We start from the raw sequence: 16,301 nt of genomic DNA, 5'->3' as shown, positions 1-16,301 counted from the left end.
GGTCCCGAGGCTCCCCGGAACGTAGGGGGGCACGTGCCCCTGTGCCCTCCCCCCCCCCTCCCGCCTGCGCTACTGTTCGCACCTCATCAGCGAATCTGCAGGAGTACGCCCGTGCTTGCGCGACGCACGTCTCAGTTCCGCACTACAGGGGCGAATTCAACAGTGGCTTTGGGAGAGGCTAACATAAAAATATAATGCGAATGGCACAGAAATAAAATGCAAATCGCATAATTGTACATCGTATTGGAACTTTAAGTCAAATCCGTCTCTAACTCTACGGACCTTACCGGTGGGTTGCGTTTGAATTAAAACCTTATTTCAAGCAAAATAATACTGACATTGAAATTGAGAATGAATGTGTCGCTAACTTAACGGACGTCTCTTGTTTTTGCTATTACCGTTTTGAGAACGGCATTTCTCTGGCATTTTCAATTTGCCTACATGCTATTATGAATCGTGATGAGGGTTTCTGACGCAGTAGTTCCATTCCCTGCGCGAATGTTGTTCTCCCTGCGCTGCCACCCATTTTATGTGGTGGGGTATGTTTGGGTGTGTTCCTGCTTATTATAGGCGTCGTTATTGCCACGTATTACCCATTTCCAAGTAATATTGAGCCATGCCATAGGTGCAGGAGTATGCGCATGTGTGTGCGCATGTTAGTGCGAGATGCGAATGGGTGGAGGGAATGCAAGTCCTTTAACAATCCTTGCGTTTTCAATCAATGATGGATGATCGTAAATGATTGGGCAATCAAGGTTAAATAGAAAAGCAACGCTATGACTCGCCACCAGAAAAAATAGATCATATTTTAAAAATATTCACCCAAGGCTGAGGGCATAAAAGTAAACACTTGAACACAGTGTGAGTGTGGCTGCAGGCCACAGCTCAGGTCAAAGTGTATCTGGCACTCCATAGTGCATATCAGATTTGTAGGCTGGTGCTGCTGAATATGTGCAGCATTGCGTGAAGTTATGATTGACCTGGTTTGTGAGGCCCATAAGACCTTGGTTGAAAAGAGTGCCTTCCTCCTAACCTACCCATGAATGGGTAGGTGGGTTCAAGTGACCAATGCCTTCAAGTGACCAATGCTATTTACCCCGACCTGAAATGGTCTGCTGCTGGTGACAATGGCTGCTCAAGTTTAGAGGGTAGGATGTACTATGCTAAGCAGTGCAATGCATTGAACAATCACCACAAGATGCCAGAATTTAACTCAAATTTCTTGATTGGATGGTGGAGTCAGGGCATACCTAACAAGCAGTGCTTAGTTTAGCTTGCAGTGCCATAATTTCAGCTGATAAAAATATTCAAACTGAAGTACTGTAATGCACAATTCATAGCTTGCAATACCAAGCAATTGGGAGATCAAGGTCATCATTGCTTATGTCCATCATTTGGAAGATACTGTCTATGACCCTGCTTTGAACATGCCTTATCAGCACAATCATGTCTTTGGTGTGATGTGATTTCAGAGGACTCCAAGCTGACTTGTGTTGAAGGCAACCCTTCACATTGGAACCATGACAGCAATCAGGTTTGCACTGGAGAAGAGCATATTTGAGCCCAGTGATGAACGCCTAGTTAAGGCCATTCACGTTTCTCAGTTAGAAAAGAAAAAGAAGACGTACTTCCTGTGCCTGTCTGTGAGCAAGGACAAGAGTGGCTTCATCAGCACTGTCAAAAAGCTAGACAAAGACAACTACAAAAAGAAGAGAACATGGGGCCTCCAGGATCTACGACTGGTGGATGGCAAGGATGGGAAACGAGTATGTGCCCATCATGTCATTAAATATCTAGGTGTGCTTTTGGCTGCATTTGGTTTCAAGGAAATGCCAGGCTTGATCCATATATAGTGTGGTATTTATATTATATGCTAGTTCCCTCAGGATTTACAGTTGCTGGGAATGCACATAAACAAAAGTAAATATTACAATGGAGAGCAATGTATTATGTTCCATGTTAGACAAAAACTGACATTGCAAACTAGTTACAGCTACATGCTCTGCAACTGTCATTGGTATTCATCTGTGAAACTGCCGTGAACCCTTTGGAAGGCACTGTGTGAGTTTCAAATTAAACAGTATGTGACAGCAACAGTATATAACATAATTTCCTTGATTACACAATCTTGTGTATTTGGACAGCTGGCTGCTTCTGTTAATCACTGATTGTCTTCCCCTTTCAGGACACTGCTGATCTTGACTTGCAGTTTGAGAAGATGTACAAATGGGTGGCCAGCACGCCACTGGAGCGTAACATGTTTATCGCCAACCTGTGGATGGTGAGGGCAGTCATGCATCTCCATACCCTTCCCATTAAATTTGCCACCCTTTGGTGTATTAGCGTGATCTAGGAAGTTGCCGGAAACTGAACATCTGTCAAAATTTATGCCAACTGTGTGCATGTGCTTGTTGGACATTGTCGCCCGCAAAATGAATTGAAACTGCAGTGGCGGCGCTCCCTCGTAGTTATCCCTCACAGAAGCACATGCAAGTGCAGTCAGGAATATGAATGTCCAATCCCCAGATGTGTCACCCACTGCTCTCGCATTCAGTATGCACCATATTTCTAATGATGTGTGATCGGTGTGCCCCCGCGTAGCGTGATCAAGTGCGGACAACCAGTGTAACGCCAATCAAGTGGGGAAATCACCCACAGCTGTGTGGATCCCGATGTAACAGTGTAATGCCGTCGCGCTGGTCGCCCTACCGCCTTCCCTGCGCGCGTGTCCTGGCACGTCCCGCCGCTGGCCGGGACGTGGCACGTGTTGTGCTCCGCGCCGGCAGGGGCCCGTGACCGCCCGTGACCACGCCGTGACCGTGTGGTAACCGCCCGTGACTACGCCGTGATCGTGTGGTGACTGGTCGGTGACCTCTCGCCGTGACCGTGTGGTGACCGGCCGGTGACCCCTCGCCGCGACCGTGTGGTGACTGCTCGGTGACCCCTCGCCGTGGCCGTGTGGTGACCGGTCGGTGACCCCTCGCCGTGACCGTGTGGTGACCGGTCGGTGACGTCTGGTCGTAGCTGTGCAGCCAGCACCTGCACCGTCAGCAGCCGCAGTTTGTCAACATTCCGGCCGAGTTTCTGGACGGCGGCGGGCAGACGGCTGAGACGCGGGCCGCCATGTCGCCAGGTGGGGAAACGGTGCTGACCTAGCGAACGGATTGTAGCCATGCGTGTCTGTGGGGGGTGGGGGTTCATGAAGCGGGCGTCTTGGCCAGGTGAGTTTAAAGCTGCTCTACAAAGGTAAGCCTTATATGCTCGTGTTTAGCTATTTTGGCTCCTGAATTTGGTTATGTAAACTATAAGCAAAATTCTCACAAACTCAGGTAAAAATGACGAAAAGTTTGTGAAAATTTCAACTAATTGTTTAAATAACGGAATCCAGCTTGAGGAGGCAAATCAAAAGACATAGCAAAACACAAAATGACCAAAAATTAACGCATAGTGTTTCATCTCTGGACGCCAGAAGTATGATCAAGGCGTAAGTGCGGGCAGGTGACGGGGACCATGATCAGATTCAGTGTTTTTAGGTGAGAGGGGCTATGACCACTCATAAGATTTATCATTGCCTATTGCATGACATGATTCCTGCAGGGTCACACCGCCTCTTGGCCTGCTTCTTTATGTTTGTTTCTTCTTCTGAGTTGTTCGTGCCGACTTCGATAAAATCGAGTGCGACTTGTGCGAGTGTGAGTGCGTGCGAGAATGCAATTTTATGTTTTCTTGTGTTAACGTGCGGTTTATTGCGGCGCTGGGATAGAGGAAGGGGCACTCCTGGTTACCTGTTGTTGGGTAACGGTATAGACAAAAATGACAGAGTATCGGGTCTCCTGCAAACATGGCTCGTCTGTTGGCGACCACGGCCACCAGATGGCCCGCGGAGTTACCGGCGGCTGGCGCTGACGCCGCCCGCCTGCTGTCTCCCGTAACGCTCTCCCGATGACCGGGCCCACGTGGCCGGCGGCCGCTGCGGTGGTGGTGGGTCACTCAGACCAGGCGCTGTCTGGACGGGGCCTGCTCGGATCCGTCATTTGCCCCCGGGCTTTAACTGGGCCGGTGGAGAGGCCGACAGTAACTGACCAGGTGCGCACCTGTACCGGCAGTGTCGGAGCTGGTAGTGGAGGCCGACAGTTACCAGGCGTTGACGGCGCAGGAGGAGGAGGACCTGCTGCGCATGATGTCCGAGCACGAGACGGCCGTCAGCAACGCCGAGGCATTCGCCGAGCAGCTCAGTCAGGAGCTGTCCGGTCTGGACGGGGTGAGGACGCCGCCCGGCTCTCTGGCGGTCTGGCTTGGCACCTCCTCTCGGGGAACGCCCGAGGAGGGGTCAGCTCAGTTAGGAGCTCTCCGGTCTGGACGGGGTGAGGACGCCGCCCGGCTCTCCGGCAGTCTGGCTCGGCACCTCCTCTCGGGGGTCGCCCGAGGAGGAGTCAGCTCATTCAAGAGCTCTCCGGTCTGGACGGGGTGAGGACGCCGTCCGACTCTGGCGGCCCGGCCTGGCGCATCCCCTCGGGGAACGCCCGAGGAGTGGTCAGCTCAGTTAGGAGCTCTCCGGTCTGGACGGGGTGAGGACGCCGCCCGGCTCTCCGGCAGTCTGGCTCGGCACCTCCTCTCGGGGGTCGCCCGAGGAGGAGTCAGCTCATTCAAGAGCTCTCCGGTCTGGACGGGGTGAGGACGCCGTCCGACTCTGGCGGTCCAGCTCGGCGCCTCCTCTCGGGGAACGCTCGAGGAGGAGTCAGCTCAGTTAGGAGCTCTCCGGTCTTGGATAGGGGTCATGGACAGTTGTCTAACTGGCAGTCAGGTCAGGGGTGATGTGGTTTTCGTGAGAACGAACGGGTCTCGGCGCCGGTGCTGCTACCGATGTGGAGGAGGAGGCTGCTGTCGAGGAAGTGGGTATGACAAACAGTGCTGCTTTTTCGGGTGACGTTTATCTGAGATCAGTTTTGTGGTCGAGGTGTAAAGACGGGTCCAAAGAACATCAATGCTCTCTGCGGTTGACGAATTCCTGGAGCCGCGCCGCTTGGCCGGCGAGTCAGCCATGCCAGCGTCCTCCCGAGGATGATAAGGGAGCGCACCAAGCCTGAATGTAAGCTGTGCTGCATTGGTGGGTCGGGGTAGGGTTGGCCACTGGAAAACTCTGGGTGGAGGGAGCTAATAGCAGACGAATAGTTTCATGTAGCAGGCAATGGTTAGCTCGACGAATTTGTGACGTCTGTCATTGCTGATGGGTATCCCAGACTTCAATGAAAACAAGCGCAGTAAAGGGTGATCTGGTGTATGTTTGATACGTTAACCAGCCAGATGGCTTTTACACAGACTTGCGTTTGCCCCACTCTTGTCTTACGCTGATGTCTTGTTAATTTTCTATGCCTCGCGGATACGAATATAGCAATTCGCACTTGATGTCCGCCACGCTGCTGCTGCGCTGAGTACAAACGCTGAGTCCAGCTGTTGTCCAACTGTCCCACATTGCATTTCCCGCGGGATATATTCAGGCGCACGAAATATTCCATAACATTGGGTTTTCATAGATAAGACTGAAATAATAGCCGTATTCCTCGGAGAAAAAGCAGGAGAATTGAGATTTAGATGGCTTCATATTTCGGCAACATGCCTTTATTGAAATAACAGGAGAAATGCTATTTTTGAACTCTATAAGTAACTTATGCCATTGTTGTTTTGAAAAAAGAGATGTTGCTAAAATATCAACCCATCTATATCCCCACTCTTCTGCTTTTTCGCCGAGAAATAAGGCTACTACTACTGTCTTATCTATGTGAACAATGTTCCTCGCTAATGCACTGAACAACTTACGTAAAATTGGGTTTTGTTTCAAGTTTGCCCCACTTTGACTTTTTCGTGCCGTTGATCTCAATACGGCTTCAAAATGGCAGAATTCGGACCAAATGACTTACCATCTACTGGCCCACGCCACGGTAACGCTAGTGCACCAGGTGGCAGCAGCTCCCTCACGTCCCAACGGCCAACATCTGGACGTAGGCGGTATCGCAGCAGATGGCAGCACTGATTGACAGGCTGATCATAAGGCTGCCCGTGCTTCACAACGCTATAACACGGGCGGTGTCACTGCATCTCTCCACACCCCACAAACCAATACTCAGCCCGTCACAGTGTCACATCGGCAGCTGACGCTTCGTACCCCGATCTCATGCATAATCCAGTTCATGATAACGTCACAGTGCAGCAGGTGGCAGCACTGCGCCTCAGTGCTCCGTCATGACATCCGTCACAACACTCCGTCACAACACCACTCCGTCGTGACATCCGTCACAACACCACTCCGTCGTGACATCCGTCACATCACCACTCCGTCACAGCACCGCACCGCCCACACCACGCCAGCAATCATCCGAGTCACGCGGACGCGGCAGCGGCCGGGTGACATCTGACTGCGTCCGCTGCCGCCCGCAGGCCAACATCCAGTCGATCATGGCGTCGGAGCAGCAGGTGGCGGCGCTCATGTCGGTGATCCAGCGGGCCGTGGACGAGATCTCGGCGGTGGAGGAGCGCCTCGAGCAGTACGACCAGGCGCTCGTCACCGTGCGCCAGAGCCTCAGGGAGATGGGCCGGGAGAAGAGCAAGATGGAGGTGACGCAGCGCAACCACCACCAGCTGCTGCAGACGCTGGAGGGCATGCTGGTGCGTTGGAGGGAAGGGAGGGAAGGGCGACCAGAGTCGGAGCATGCCAGCAGTATCGTTAAGTTTGCAGCGCAGTGGGAGGCGACACGGCCATCGTCATTGGCATCTGTAGGCCCAGCTGATATTTTCAGGGCAGACTGCAGTCATCACTGCGACGTGAAGGACCTGAGTGTGTTCGTCGCTGGTGTGGGCAGGGTCACCCCCGCCGTGGGTGCTATCGGCGAGGCTGCAGAGTGGGCGGTGCTGTCATTGTGAAGGCCAGATCCCAGCAACGTGTGTAAGACATGGCGGAAACGGGTCCTCTCCTCCGTTAGGATGGTGTGATATGGATCGAATTATAGATGATGATATGGGCGTCCGTGATGTTGGTCGGCGCTGCCTCGCCGGAGTCATGGCCTCCGCGCCATCCCGGCTGTCGCCGGTGGGTGTATGTCGCCCCAGCAGACGCGCCCGCCGCACTGAGTCAGGCCTTCCGTGCCCTCAGCCGGACCTGCCGACCAAGGACCGCCAGGTGCTGTCCGACCCGGACCTGACCACCGCCGTCGGCCTGAAGGACGCCTGTCAGGCGGCGCAGTCCCTGCTGAGACTGTCGGCAACTTCAGTTGACCCCCAGCTGCAACAGATGGCAGCAGTAGCTGAACAGAAGAAACTCTTCGAGAAGCTGAAGGCCCGGTTTTCGCAGGCTGTGTACCGGCAGATGAACAACTTCTTTGTTCATATGGTAAGTGGCGGTCATGGTATAAAAAGAAATGCTACCTTAATCGGAGTTTTGTAGATGTCAAGTGATTGCAGTTGTTGTCCAGTGTTCCAGCAGGTCTAGACATATCCATCTGCGGGCTTCCGCGCCACTCACCGCATGCTTTATCTTGCAGTTCTGGTGGGTCTCATGCAGGTTAGGCCCATCATTTTCTGAGACATCCCATGTAGCAAGGTCTCAGAAAGTGTGTGGGGGGGGGGGGGGGGGAGGGGGAGGGGCTTACGTATTCCGAAGTCGATTCTTCCTATACATCACCATTGGTTAACATTCTCAGGGGGGGGGGGGGAGGGGAGATGCATATCCTCCGCTGTGTCCGTTCCTGCACCCATGGCTAGGTTGAATTCAGATTGAATAATATTCAAGAATTTCACACATGACATTTTCCGGCGCCCTTTACTGCCCTGCCAATTTCTGGTCATCACACCTGCTGGTGTTCGATGTACACACCATCATGCAGTGTTTTGCACGAACATCATCCACATCGCTAATACGTTTAATCGTCGTGCACAAATTCAAGTGCAGTATGCTGTGTAAGAGGCATATGCGCGTCTTTCGAAGCCAGCGTATGCTTAGAATGTTTCGGTTTCAGTTCAGTTATCACGTTGTTCATCGATAATCCTTTTGGAACCTATTCAGTAATCCTGAACCATTGTGCTCTTCCTAATATACTTATTTTCAAGCGGTTATCTCGCCCAGCGTCTGCCAGCAGTGACCTTTAGGGCGGTGCTGCCACGGCGCTAGGCTGTGGAAGAGAACGTTTCACCGTAGTACACGGCGCTTAACGGAGGTAGTCGGATTGTAACACGCAGATGTAGACAACGTCAGTGGCCTTACGTCATTGAGCCTGAGAAGCTTTACTTCCGGATCTCAAATGCATCTGTTTTGTCGCAGCCGGCCTGACATTTTTGGTCATGTGGTCAAGGATGATAAGAAAGGCCAACAGCCCCGCCGCTCGCCGCCGCCGGTCGGTGATAAGTCGGATCTGGCGTCATTGTGAATTACGGGATTGCGGGTCTAAATCCTTCCTTTCTCAATATTTGGATGCTTCTTGACGCATTGACGAACGCAAAAAGTACGATGATATCTTACGTGTATCGCTTAATCGCCTTTTGTGCTCATCTGACGGCCCCAGTAGTGAAATCAGTTGAAAGTAACCAGTGAAACCTTGAGGGGAAACACCCCCGCTACTTTGCTGACGTTGATGACGTCAAGCACGTGACTTTTGATCTTCAAGGTATTTTTCTTTTAAATGCCAACGCGCATTTATCTTTGCCAGGTGTACCTAGCGTATGTTCATTAATCGCCTCGCGCGTGATAGTGCAGAGGTGTCATATGCGCAGCGTGTGACCAGGAGTGACTGGTGCTTGAGCGGAAATACTCACCCGGTATTGCGGGATGCGCTTGGTTCGGTTTTGATTAGAGCCCCTGCGGCCAGTAATGATCCCCGCTCGGAAACACGTACGTGATATGTGCTCGTTGGCCGAACGAGGCCTCAACCAGCGGGCGCTTAAACCCACTCACGGTTGGTGCATGTGCTTGTCCCGGATAAACGGGCTTCGGGAGGATGCGGGATAAGACGAGAGGGCGGGTGGATCGCGGCCGGATCGATTGTTGCTTGCTCAATGCGGCTTCCCATTTCCTTTGCACCGTCAAGATGATTTATGGAGCCAGCTTCGCTGTAAGATTTCACATTGCAACGGATGGATGAATTCAGTCCACGATGAAAACTATAAATAGCAGTTCGCTGTAGATCGGACCAGGACGGCAAAACAATTCAGCTGTCGACTCTTGCTTTAACAAGTGACCTTTGCAGCCCGCCACCCCGGACCTCAGAATAGCCAGTTTGTGACAAGCAGTGGCAGTGCGGCGGCTGCCGGACGGCCGTTCAATATCAGCCGGCCGGGAGGTCTTTTCCCGCTAATGCGCGCAGCGCCCACATGTTCTATTTGTTATCGCTGTCTGGCCTTGCGTCCTGCCCTAAGACCCGTTAACGAACCGGCCCGGGCGCGCCAGTCAATAAACACGCATGTCACGGGACCCAAACTCTGCCGGCATCGGCCGCCGGCGCTGCGCCCCGCCAAAGACCACAGTGCCCGCTTCTGACCCGCTCGACTAATTGCGATGGCCGACTGCCGGTGCGTTTGGGCGGCCCGTCCTCGCTCGAGCTGCCCAGTCATGATCGAGCGCGGCGGAAAATCGCCGGCTCGGTCCGAGTGACAGCCGCTGCTGGTCGGCCCCGCCGGCCGGCTTGCCAGACGACGCGTCTCCGGCGCCGCGTCTGGCGCCGACAGCCGTCGTCTGGCGCTCGGACGGCGCTGTTCTTGGGCCGGTCCTCCTGGAAGCCACCTGGCGCTGAAGTGTGCTCGCTCCGTCGTCGCTGACAGGCAGACAGACTGAGAGTGACCTGAACCTTGTCAGCACCTTCACAGTCAGCACAGAGCGGACTAGTCGACGTCAGCCGCGCCGTGTGCATCCACCCCCTTTTGTTTGTGTATGTTCATGTGTTTTTAATGTAGTTATGTGTTGTGTTGCGTTTTATTTTTATGTCCTTTTTATGTGTTAGGTCATCAAATAGCACTAAACGCAAACGTTAAAAATCATCACAACAGTAAAGACGTATATTATAAGATGCGCGTTTTCCGGGAGCAAAAACAAAACAAAACGCAAACCAGACTCGCGAGCCGGCGGCGGCGGCGGCATCGCCACCACCCTCAGGTACCGCCTGTAACGCCAGCGCGCCTCGCCTCACCCCCAGGGCAACGACGGAGTGCCAGCCGAGGACTCGCTGCAGCTGCCCAGCCACAGCTCGCAGCACCTCAAGCTGCAGCCCTACTCCGAGCTCATGCACTGGACCAAGGCCGTCGACAACAGGTGAGGAGCCGATGTGACCGCGGTCGGCTGGTGGCGCCGGCCGGCTCGCCCGCATGCCTGCTGCGGAGCCGTGAGCGCCCCGGCCGTAATGAGTGGTGACGGGTGTAGGTCGATGGGTGCAGGACAGGAAGCTTGAGCTGGCCATTCCGAGCAGCTGGGCGCTGGGGGAGTTCGTCGTGTATGTGTGTAAGGTTGCCTGTTTTCAGGTTTGACTTGTATGGCCGTCTTGGTGTGGTGGAAATGGATTTGTGAAATGCATATGGTTATTCGGTTTGATGGCGTCAGTGAAAACGAAACTGTTTTTTCTTAGTCGATTAATTCTTGACCACGACTAAGACCAGAATTCTTACGTTGGGTGCGACATTGGCAGCCTGTACGGAGGTCCGGATTTTTTGTCGCTCCGTCTGTGTTTGGTTAATCTCTGAAGGGGAGCCCATGAAAATAATACATGTGTGCCTTACTTATTGTGATAATTTAGCGTGATACATTTGGACAAGCAACAACATTAAGTGACGTTTATGCTGGCCTGTCTTGCTGTCTCATCTTGGTGAGGCCAAACAACCTGCTGAGATAACAACATCCAGTATTGATGTTTTCGCTAATGTGACGTTTGTTTGGTTTTCTTTGGACAGATCAAGGCATCAGCCGTTCCTAAAGCCCGCTGAGCTGTGGGAGACCTTATTACGAGCTGCTCATTCCAGCTTTTCGCAAAAAAAACGGAAGCCCCTGCCTGGCTTTCATCTTTTGCGTACAGACACGTAATTTGTGTGATGTAGCTATGTTCGAAGACGATTTTTCGCCAATCGCAAAATAATGATTATGGTTCGACATGAGGAATACAATTGTCAATGGGTAACCAGACAAATGTGCTCGACTTCAGGGGTAAATTTTCCGCTCCTCCTGGTCATTGTCTCCCATCATTTCACATTTCGCGGTCCCGACAAAGATCATATATATGATATTAACCTAAAATTATGTACTTCCAGCGATATATTTTAACGGCAATCTGTACCGCCTCTGTTGGCGCAGGCAAAGCCGGGACCTCCGCTCGAGCTGCCGTCTCGACTCCTCCCCACCGTGTCTGTCCAAAGTGACCCCCAACCGCTGCGTGCAGGGGGTATGAGACGCTCAAGACGGTGTATGGTCAGTCGCTGAGCAAGCGGTACGAGCGGGAGGTGAAGGCGCTGTTCGCCGAGGCCCGCAGCCGCGTGGGAGCCATCAAAAAAGGTACGTCCAACGAGGGCGTCCGCACCGACACACGCCGTTCGCTGGAGATGTGCGAAGCGCAACTGGTCGCATGTCACACTTCCGGCGGGCCTGGAGTTCGAATCCCGCTTAGTCCGTAAACATTTTGCTGACGTCATAAAAACGTCATTCACATCCTTCGGTTCCATAAGTGATGCGGCGATCAAGGCCAAACAAAAATTTAATTGTCGAGTCACTGATCTCTGATGTTCGTGAACACGATTTCCAGATGCAACAGTCGCCAATCGGTTCTCAATGTTTGTTTAAGGTACGATGATGCATTCAAACAGTGATGTATTGAGGGGGATATTGACTAAGTCGAGAAACTGTGGAAGTTGTTGAGTACATTTGCGAGGAACATTGCTTATATCAATAAGGTAGTAAGAATAGCCGTATTCGTCGTAAAGTAACCGGGAGAATGGATAAATAAATCCGAATATTTTTTTGTAAATTCGAAATGTCTGCCTATTCTGCTGATTTTCCAGGTTTTTTTTAACAACAAGCCACAGTTTTTATAGGTCACTAACATTATTTGGATCAAACAAGGAGCAGTTGCCAACCATTGCTACAACACAGTGTATATCTAAAAATGAAGATGCGCGAAAAATACGTGTGCATGCAAATGAATTCAAGTAAAGTGATGTTCGAACGAATTCAAGCTTAAGTGACGCCTGTTTACTTGAATTCGCCTGCGTGCACGTGTACTTTTCGCATTTTGTAATTCTTAGATGTACACTGCATCGTATTAATGCCTTGCAACTGCTCCTTGTTTAATCTCGTAAATGTTGGTGACCTATAAAAACTGTGGCTCGCTGTTAAAAAGGGAACTGAAAGATCGCGTAGAATCGGCAGCCAATTTCGAATTTATCACTGAAATGTGTTTCGATAAAGGCATTAGCCGAAATATCGATGCATCTATCTTTACACTTACCTGGTAATTTTACGAGAATAAGTATTCGCCCTGCCTTATTAATAGAGGAGATATTTTGTTGTCTATGGCAGTTTTTTCTATTTAAAAGTATAGCAACCGTTATACGTGAGCTTATTTCATTAAAGGTGATGTGTGGTCCAATGCCTTCCAATGTCAAACATTCCCTCTAAAAGTACCAACTGTGATAAATGAGCTGATTTCATCATATCTGATGCTTGATCCAATATCTTCCGATGTGAAACATTGCCTTGAATACTGGGCAATGTTTCACATGGGTTTCCGGCCGACAGCCACGCGTCATGTGTCGTTTAGCCGGGGAGACGTCACCGGACGGTATTTGTGGCAGTCGGCGGCTCGTGGTGTCATCCGCGTACACAGCTCGATAGCTGCGGCCCCGCACCAGCCGTCGGTCGGCGCGGCGCGGCCTTCGTGACTGCGGCCTCGGGGTCCTCCGGGTCGTCCGTTGTCGTCGGTGCGCCAGCGGGGTGCAAACCTCGGCCTCCTGGCTCACTACCGGAGGGCCGCCGCCCAGTTTGAGTGGCAGTGGCGGCCGTACGCACGTTTGGCCTGGCTGATCGCCCCGCTGATTTATGGCAGCGGGCAGCTTTGGGCGTATCATCTGTGTGAGCTTTAGGTGTGATTGATTCAGCCGACTTAAGCCGGAAGCCTGGAGTAATAATGTGGCCGCCGGAAAGCCGGGTATAAATGCTGGATGGGCTGCGATTTGCGGAGAGGCATTCCGAACATTTGATAAAACTAAGAACGCACGTGCAGAAGACTGGGAGTTAACATCGTTTGTATTCTGCATTGTTGTCTCTAGCCATGGTCGTTGAGGCCAGACATCCGACCTCACCTTGCCTCATCGGCCCCTCTCCGACTGCAGCATCGCGAGCCACCGTCTGCCAATATGCGTCGGCCACACCCCAGCTGGCGGGTGTCTGCCGGCCTGTTGTCGGCCCGTCACCGACAGTCGGCCGACGGCCCCAGGACTGCGCTGGCGGCGAGCGCGCGCGCTGCCGGCCGGCTGAAAACGCTAACATGCTGGGACGTGCCGGCCGGGCGGCCTCTCAGGGCCCGCCTAGGCCACTGTTTCGGCTCGCTCGCCACGAACGGCCGGACGGCGGCTCTGTGGTGAGGTGGCCAGCGGCTGAGAGGCCAGATCCGGCTCAGTGGACGGGCTGCGATGCTGCCCCCGGGTGATCTCTCGCAAGCCCGGTCGGTCAAAAGTCCGGCAGAAAACATGGCGGAAAGGCTTCCAAAAAGACGACGGGAGGCGAGAACGGACCGAAACACGATCAATGCATTTCTCCTGCGTTGAAACAAGGACGAAGGGCTTTTGATTTTTAATTCACGTCTTGTGCTGCGATGACCCAGCACCCGACCTTTTAGCGATCAATATTGCACAGTGTCACGTCTTGTGCTACGATGACCCGGCACCCGACTTTTTAGCGAGCACTATTGCACAGTCTCACGTCTTGTGCTACGATGACCCGGCACGCGACCTTTTAGCGAGCACTATTGCACAGTCTCACGTCTTGTGCTACGATGACCCGGCACCCGACCTTTTAGCGAGCAGTATTGCACAGTCGCACGTCTTGTGCTGCGATGACCCGGCACCCGACCTTTCAGCGAGCACTATGGCACAGTCTCACGTCTTGTGCTACGATGACCCGGCACCCGACTTTTTAGCGAGCACTATTGCACAGTCTCACGTCTTGTGCTGCGATGACCCGGCACCCGACCTTTTAACGAGCACTATTGCACAGTCTCACGTTTTGTGCCGCGATGACCCGGCACCCGACCATTTAGCGAGCACTATTGCACAGTCTCACGTCTTGTGCTACGATGACCCGGCACCCGACCTTTTAGCGAGCACTATTGCACAGTGTCACGTCTTGTGCTACGATGACCCAGCACCCGACCTTTTAGCGGGCACTATTGCACAGTCTCACGTCTTGTGCTACGATGACCCGGCACGCGACCTTTTAGCGAGCACTATTGCACAGTGTCACGTCTTGTGCTACGATGACCCGGCACCCGACCTTTTAGCGAGCAGTATTGCACAGTCGCACGTCTTGTGCTGCGATGACCCGGCACCCGACCTTTCAGCGAGCACTATGGCGCAGTCTCACGTTTTGTGCCGCGATGACCCGGCACCCGACCATTTAGCGAGCACTATTGCACAGTCTCACGTTTTGTGCCGCGATGACCCGGCACCCGACCATTTAGCGAGCACTATTGCACAGTCTCACGTCTTGTGCTACGATGACCCGGCACCCGACCTTTTAGCGAGCACTATTGCACAGTGTCACGTCTTGTGCTACGATGACCCAGCACCCGACCTTTTAGCGAGCACTATTGCACAGTCTCACGTCTTGTGCTACGATGACCCGGCACGCGACCTTTTAGCGAGCACTATTGCACAGTGTCACGTCTTGTGCTACGATGACCCGGCACCCGACCTTTTAGCGAGCAGTATTGCACAGTCGCACGTCTTGTGCTGCGATGACCCGGCACCCGACCTTTCAGCGAGCACTATTGCACAGTCTCACGTCTTGTGCCGCGATGACCCGGCACCCGACCTTTTAGCGAGCACTATTGCACAGTGTCACGTCTTGTGCTACGATGACCCGGCACCCGATCTTTTAGCGAGCACTATTGCACAGTGTCACGTCTTGTGCTGCGATGACCCGGCACCCGACATTTTAGCGAGCACTATTGCACAGTCTCACGTCTTGTGCTGCGATGACCCGGCACCCGACCTTTTAGCGAGCACTATTGCACAGTGTCACGTCTTGTGCTGCGATGACCTGGCACCCGACCTTTTAGCGAGCACTATTGCACAGTCTCACGTCTTGTGCTACGATGACCCGGCACCCGACCTTTTAGCGAGCACTATTGCACAGTCTCACGTCTTGTGCTGCGATGACCCGGCACCCGACCTTTTAGCGAGCACTATTGCACAGTGTCACGTCTTGTGCTGCGATGACCCGGCACCCGACCTTTTAGCGAGCACTATTGCACAGTGTCACGCCTTGTGCTGCGATGACCCGGCACCCGACCTTTTAGCGAGCACTGTTGCACAGTCTCACGTCTTGTGCTGCGATGACCCGGCACCCGACCTTTTAGCGAGCACTATTGCACAGTGTCACGTCTTGTGCTGCGATGACCCAGCACCCGACCTTTTAGCGAGGACTATGGCACAGTGTCACGTCTTGTGCTGCGATGACCCGGCACCCGACCTTTTAACGAGCACTGTTGCACAGTGTCACGTCTTGTGCCGCGATGACCCGGCACGCGACCTTTAAGCGAGCACTATTGCACAGTGTCACGCGTGCATCACTCATTGGTTTGTAAGCACCGGCGTGGCATGGCGATCATGCTGATGGAGAGGCTTCATTTCAATTTAATATGGCTCAGGGTCGGCCGCCGCCGGAGCTTTAGCAGCTCCTTTCAGTTATTGTGAGCCGCTTTCCAGCGCACTGTGCGTATGAGTTGCGCTCGCTCCGCCAAGCGGCGGATCTAATTCCGCATCGCTCGGGTTTAATTAGTGGTGTTGTTAGCAAGAAAACCACCGCCCCTCGAGTAAGCAGCTTCCTCCAACAATGTCACGACGGTGACGAGATTGACTTCTACCCCTAGCAGAAGCGGAGGTAGACAGAGGCAGAGACAGAGACATGGGCAGGGGCAGATACGGATATAGATGCAGAGACAGAGACGGAGACAGGGACACAGACAGAGACAGAGACCGGACAGAGACAGGGACAGAGATAGAGACAGGGACAGGAACAGAGGCGGAGACAGAGACAGAGACAGAGACAGGGGCAGAGACAG

At 53.1% G+C, this 16,301-nt stretch overlaps 1 protein-coding gene across 2 annotated transcripts in view; it reads left to right on the top strand.

Annotated features, from left to right (window-relative positions):
* Positions 1-529: 529 nt before the first annotated feature.
* Sec3 (exocyst complex component Sec3) overlaps positions 530-16,301 on the top strand; it is a 39,835-nt gene continuing 24,063 nt past the window's right edge. Inside the window, exons 1-9 of one of the 2 annotated variants that reach the window (XM_037219613.1) lie at positions 530-549; positions 1,473-1,766; positions 2,186-2,281; positions 3,025-3,133; positions 4,107-4,261; positions 6,436-6,663; positions 7,148-7,384; positions 10,176-10,291; positions 11,406-11,518. In XM_037219613.1, the coding sequence (XP_037075508.1) occupies positions 1,521-1,766; positions 2,186-2,281; positions 3,025-3,133; positions 4,107-4,261; positions 6,436-6,663; positions 7,148-7,384; positions 10,176-10,291; positions 11,406-11,518 (1,300 nt within the window). In that variant the 5' untranslated portion in view covers positions 530-549; positions 1,473-1,520. Of the gene's footprint in view, positions 604-1,472; positions 1,767-2,185; positions 2,282-3,024; positions 3,134-4,106; positions 4,262-6,435; positions 6,664-7,147; positions 7,385-10,175; positions 10,292-11,405; positions 11,519-16,301 lie in introns of both variants that reach the window. The other variant, XM_037219612.1, reaches the window with a different exon arrangement.

This window comes from Pollicipes pollicipes, unplaced genomic scaffold (assembly GCF_011947565.3).
Source record: "Pollicipes pollicipes isolate AB1234 unplaced genomic scaffold, Ppol_2.1 Scaffold_4295;HRSCAF=5057_pilon_pilon_pilon, whole genome shotgun sequence".
NCBI lineage: Eukaryota > Metazoa > Arthropoda > Thecostraca > Pollicipedomorpha > Pollicipedidae > Pollicipes > Pollicipes pollicipes.
Note: the sequence above shows the minus strand (reverse complement) of the source record. Positions and strands in the feature narration are given on the sequence as shown.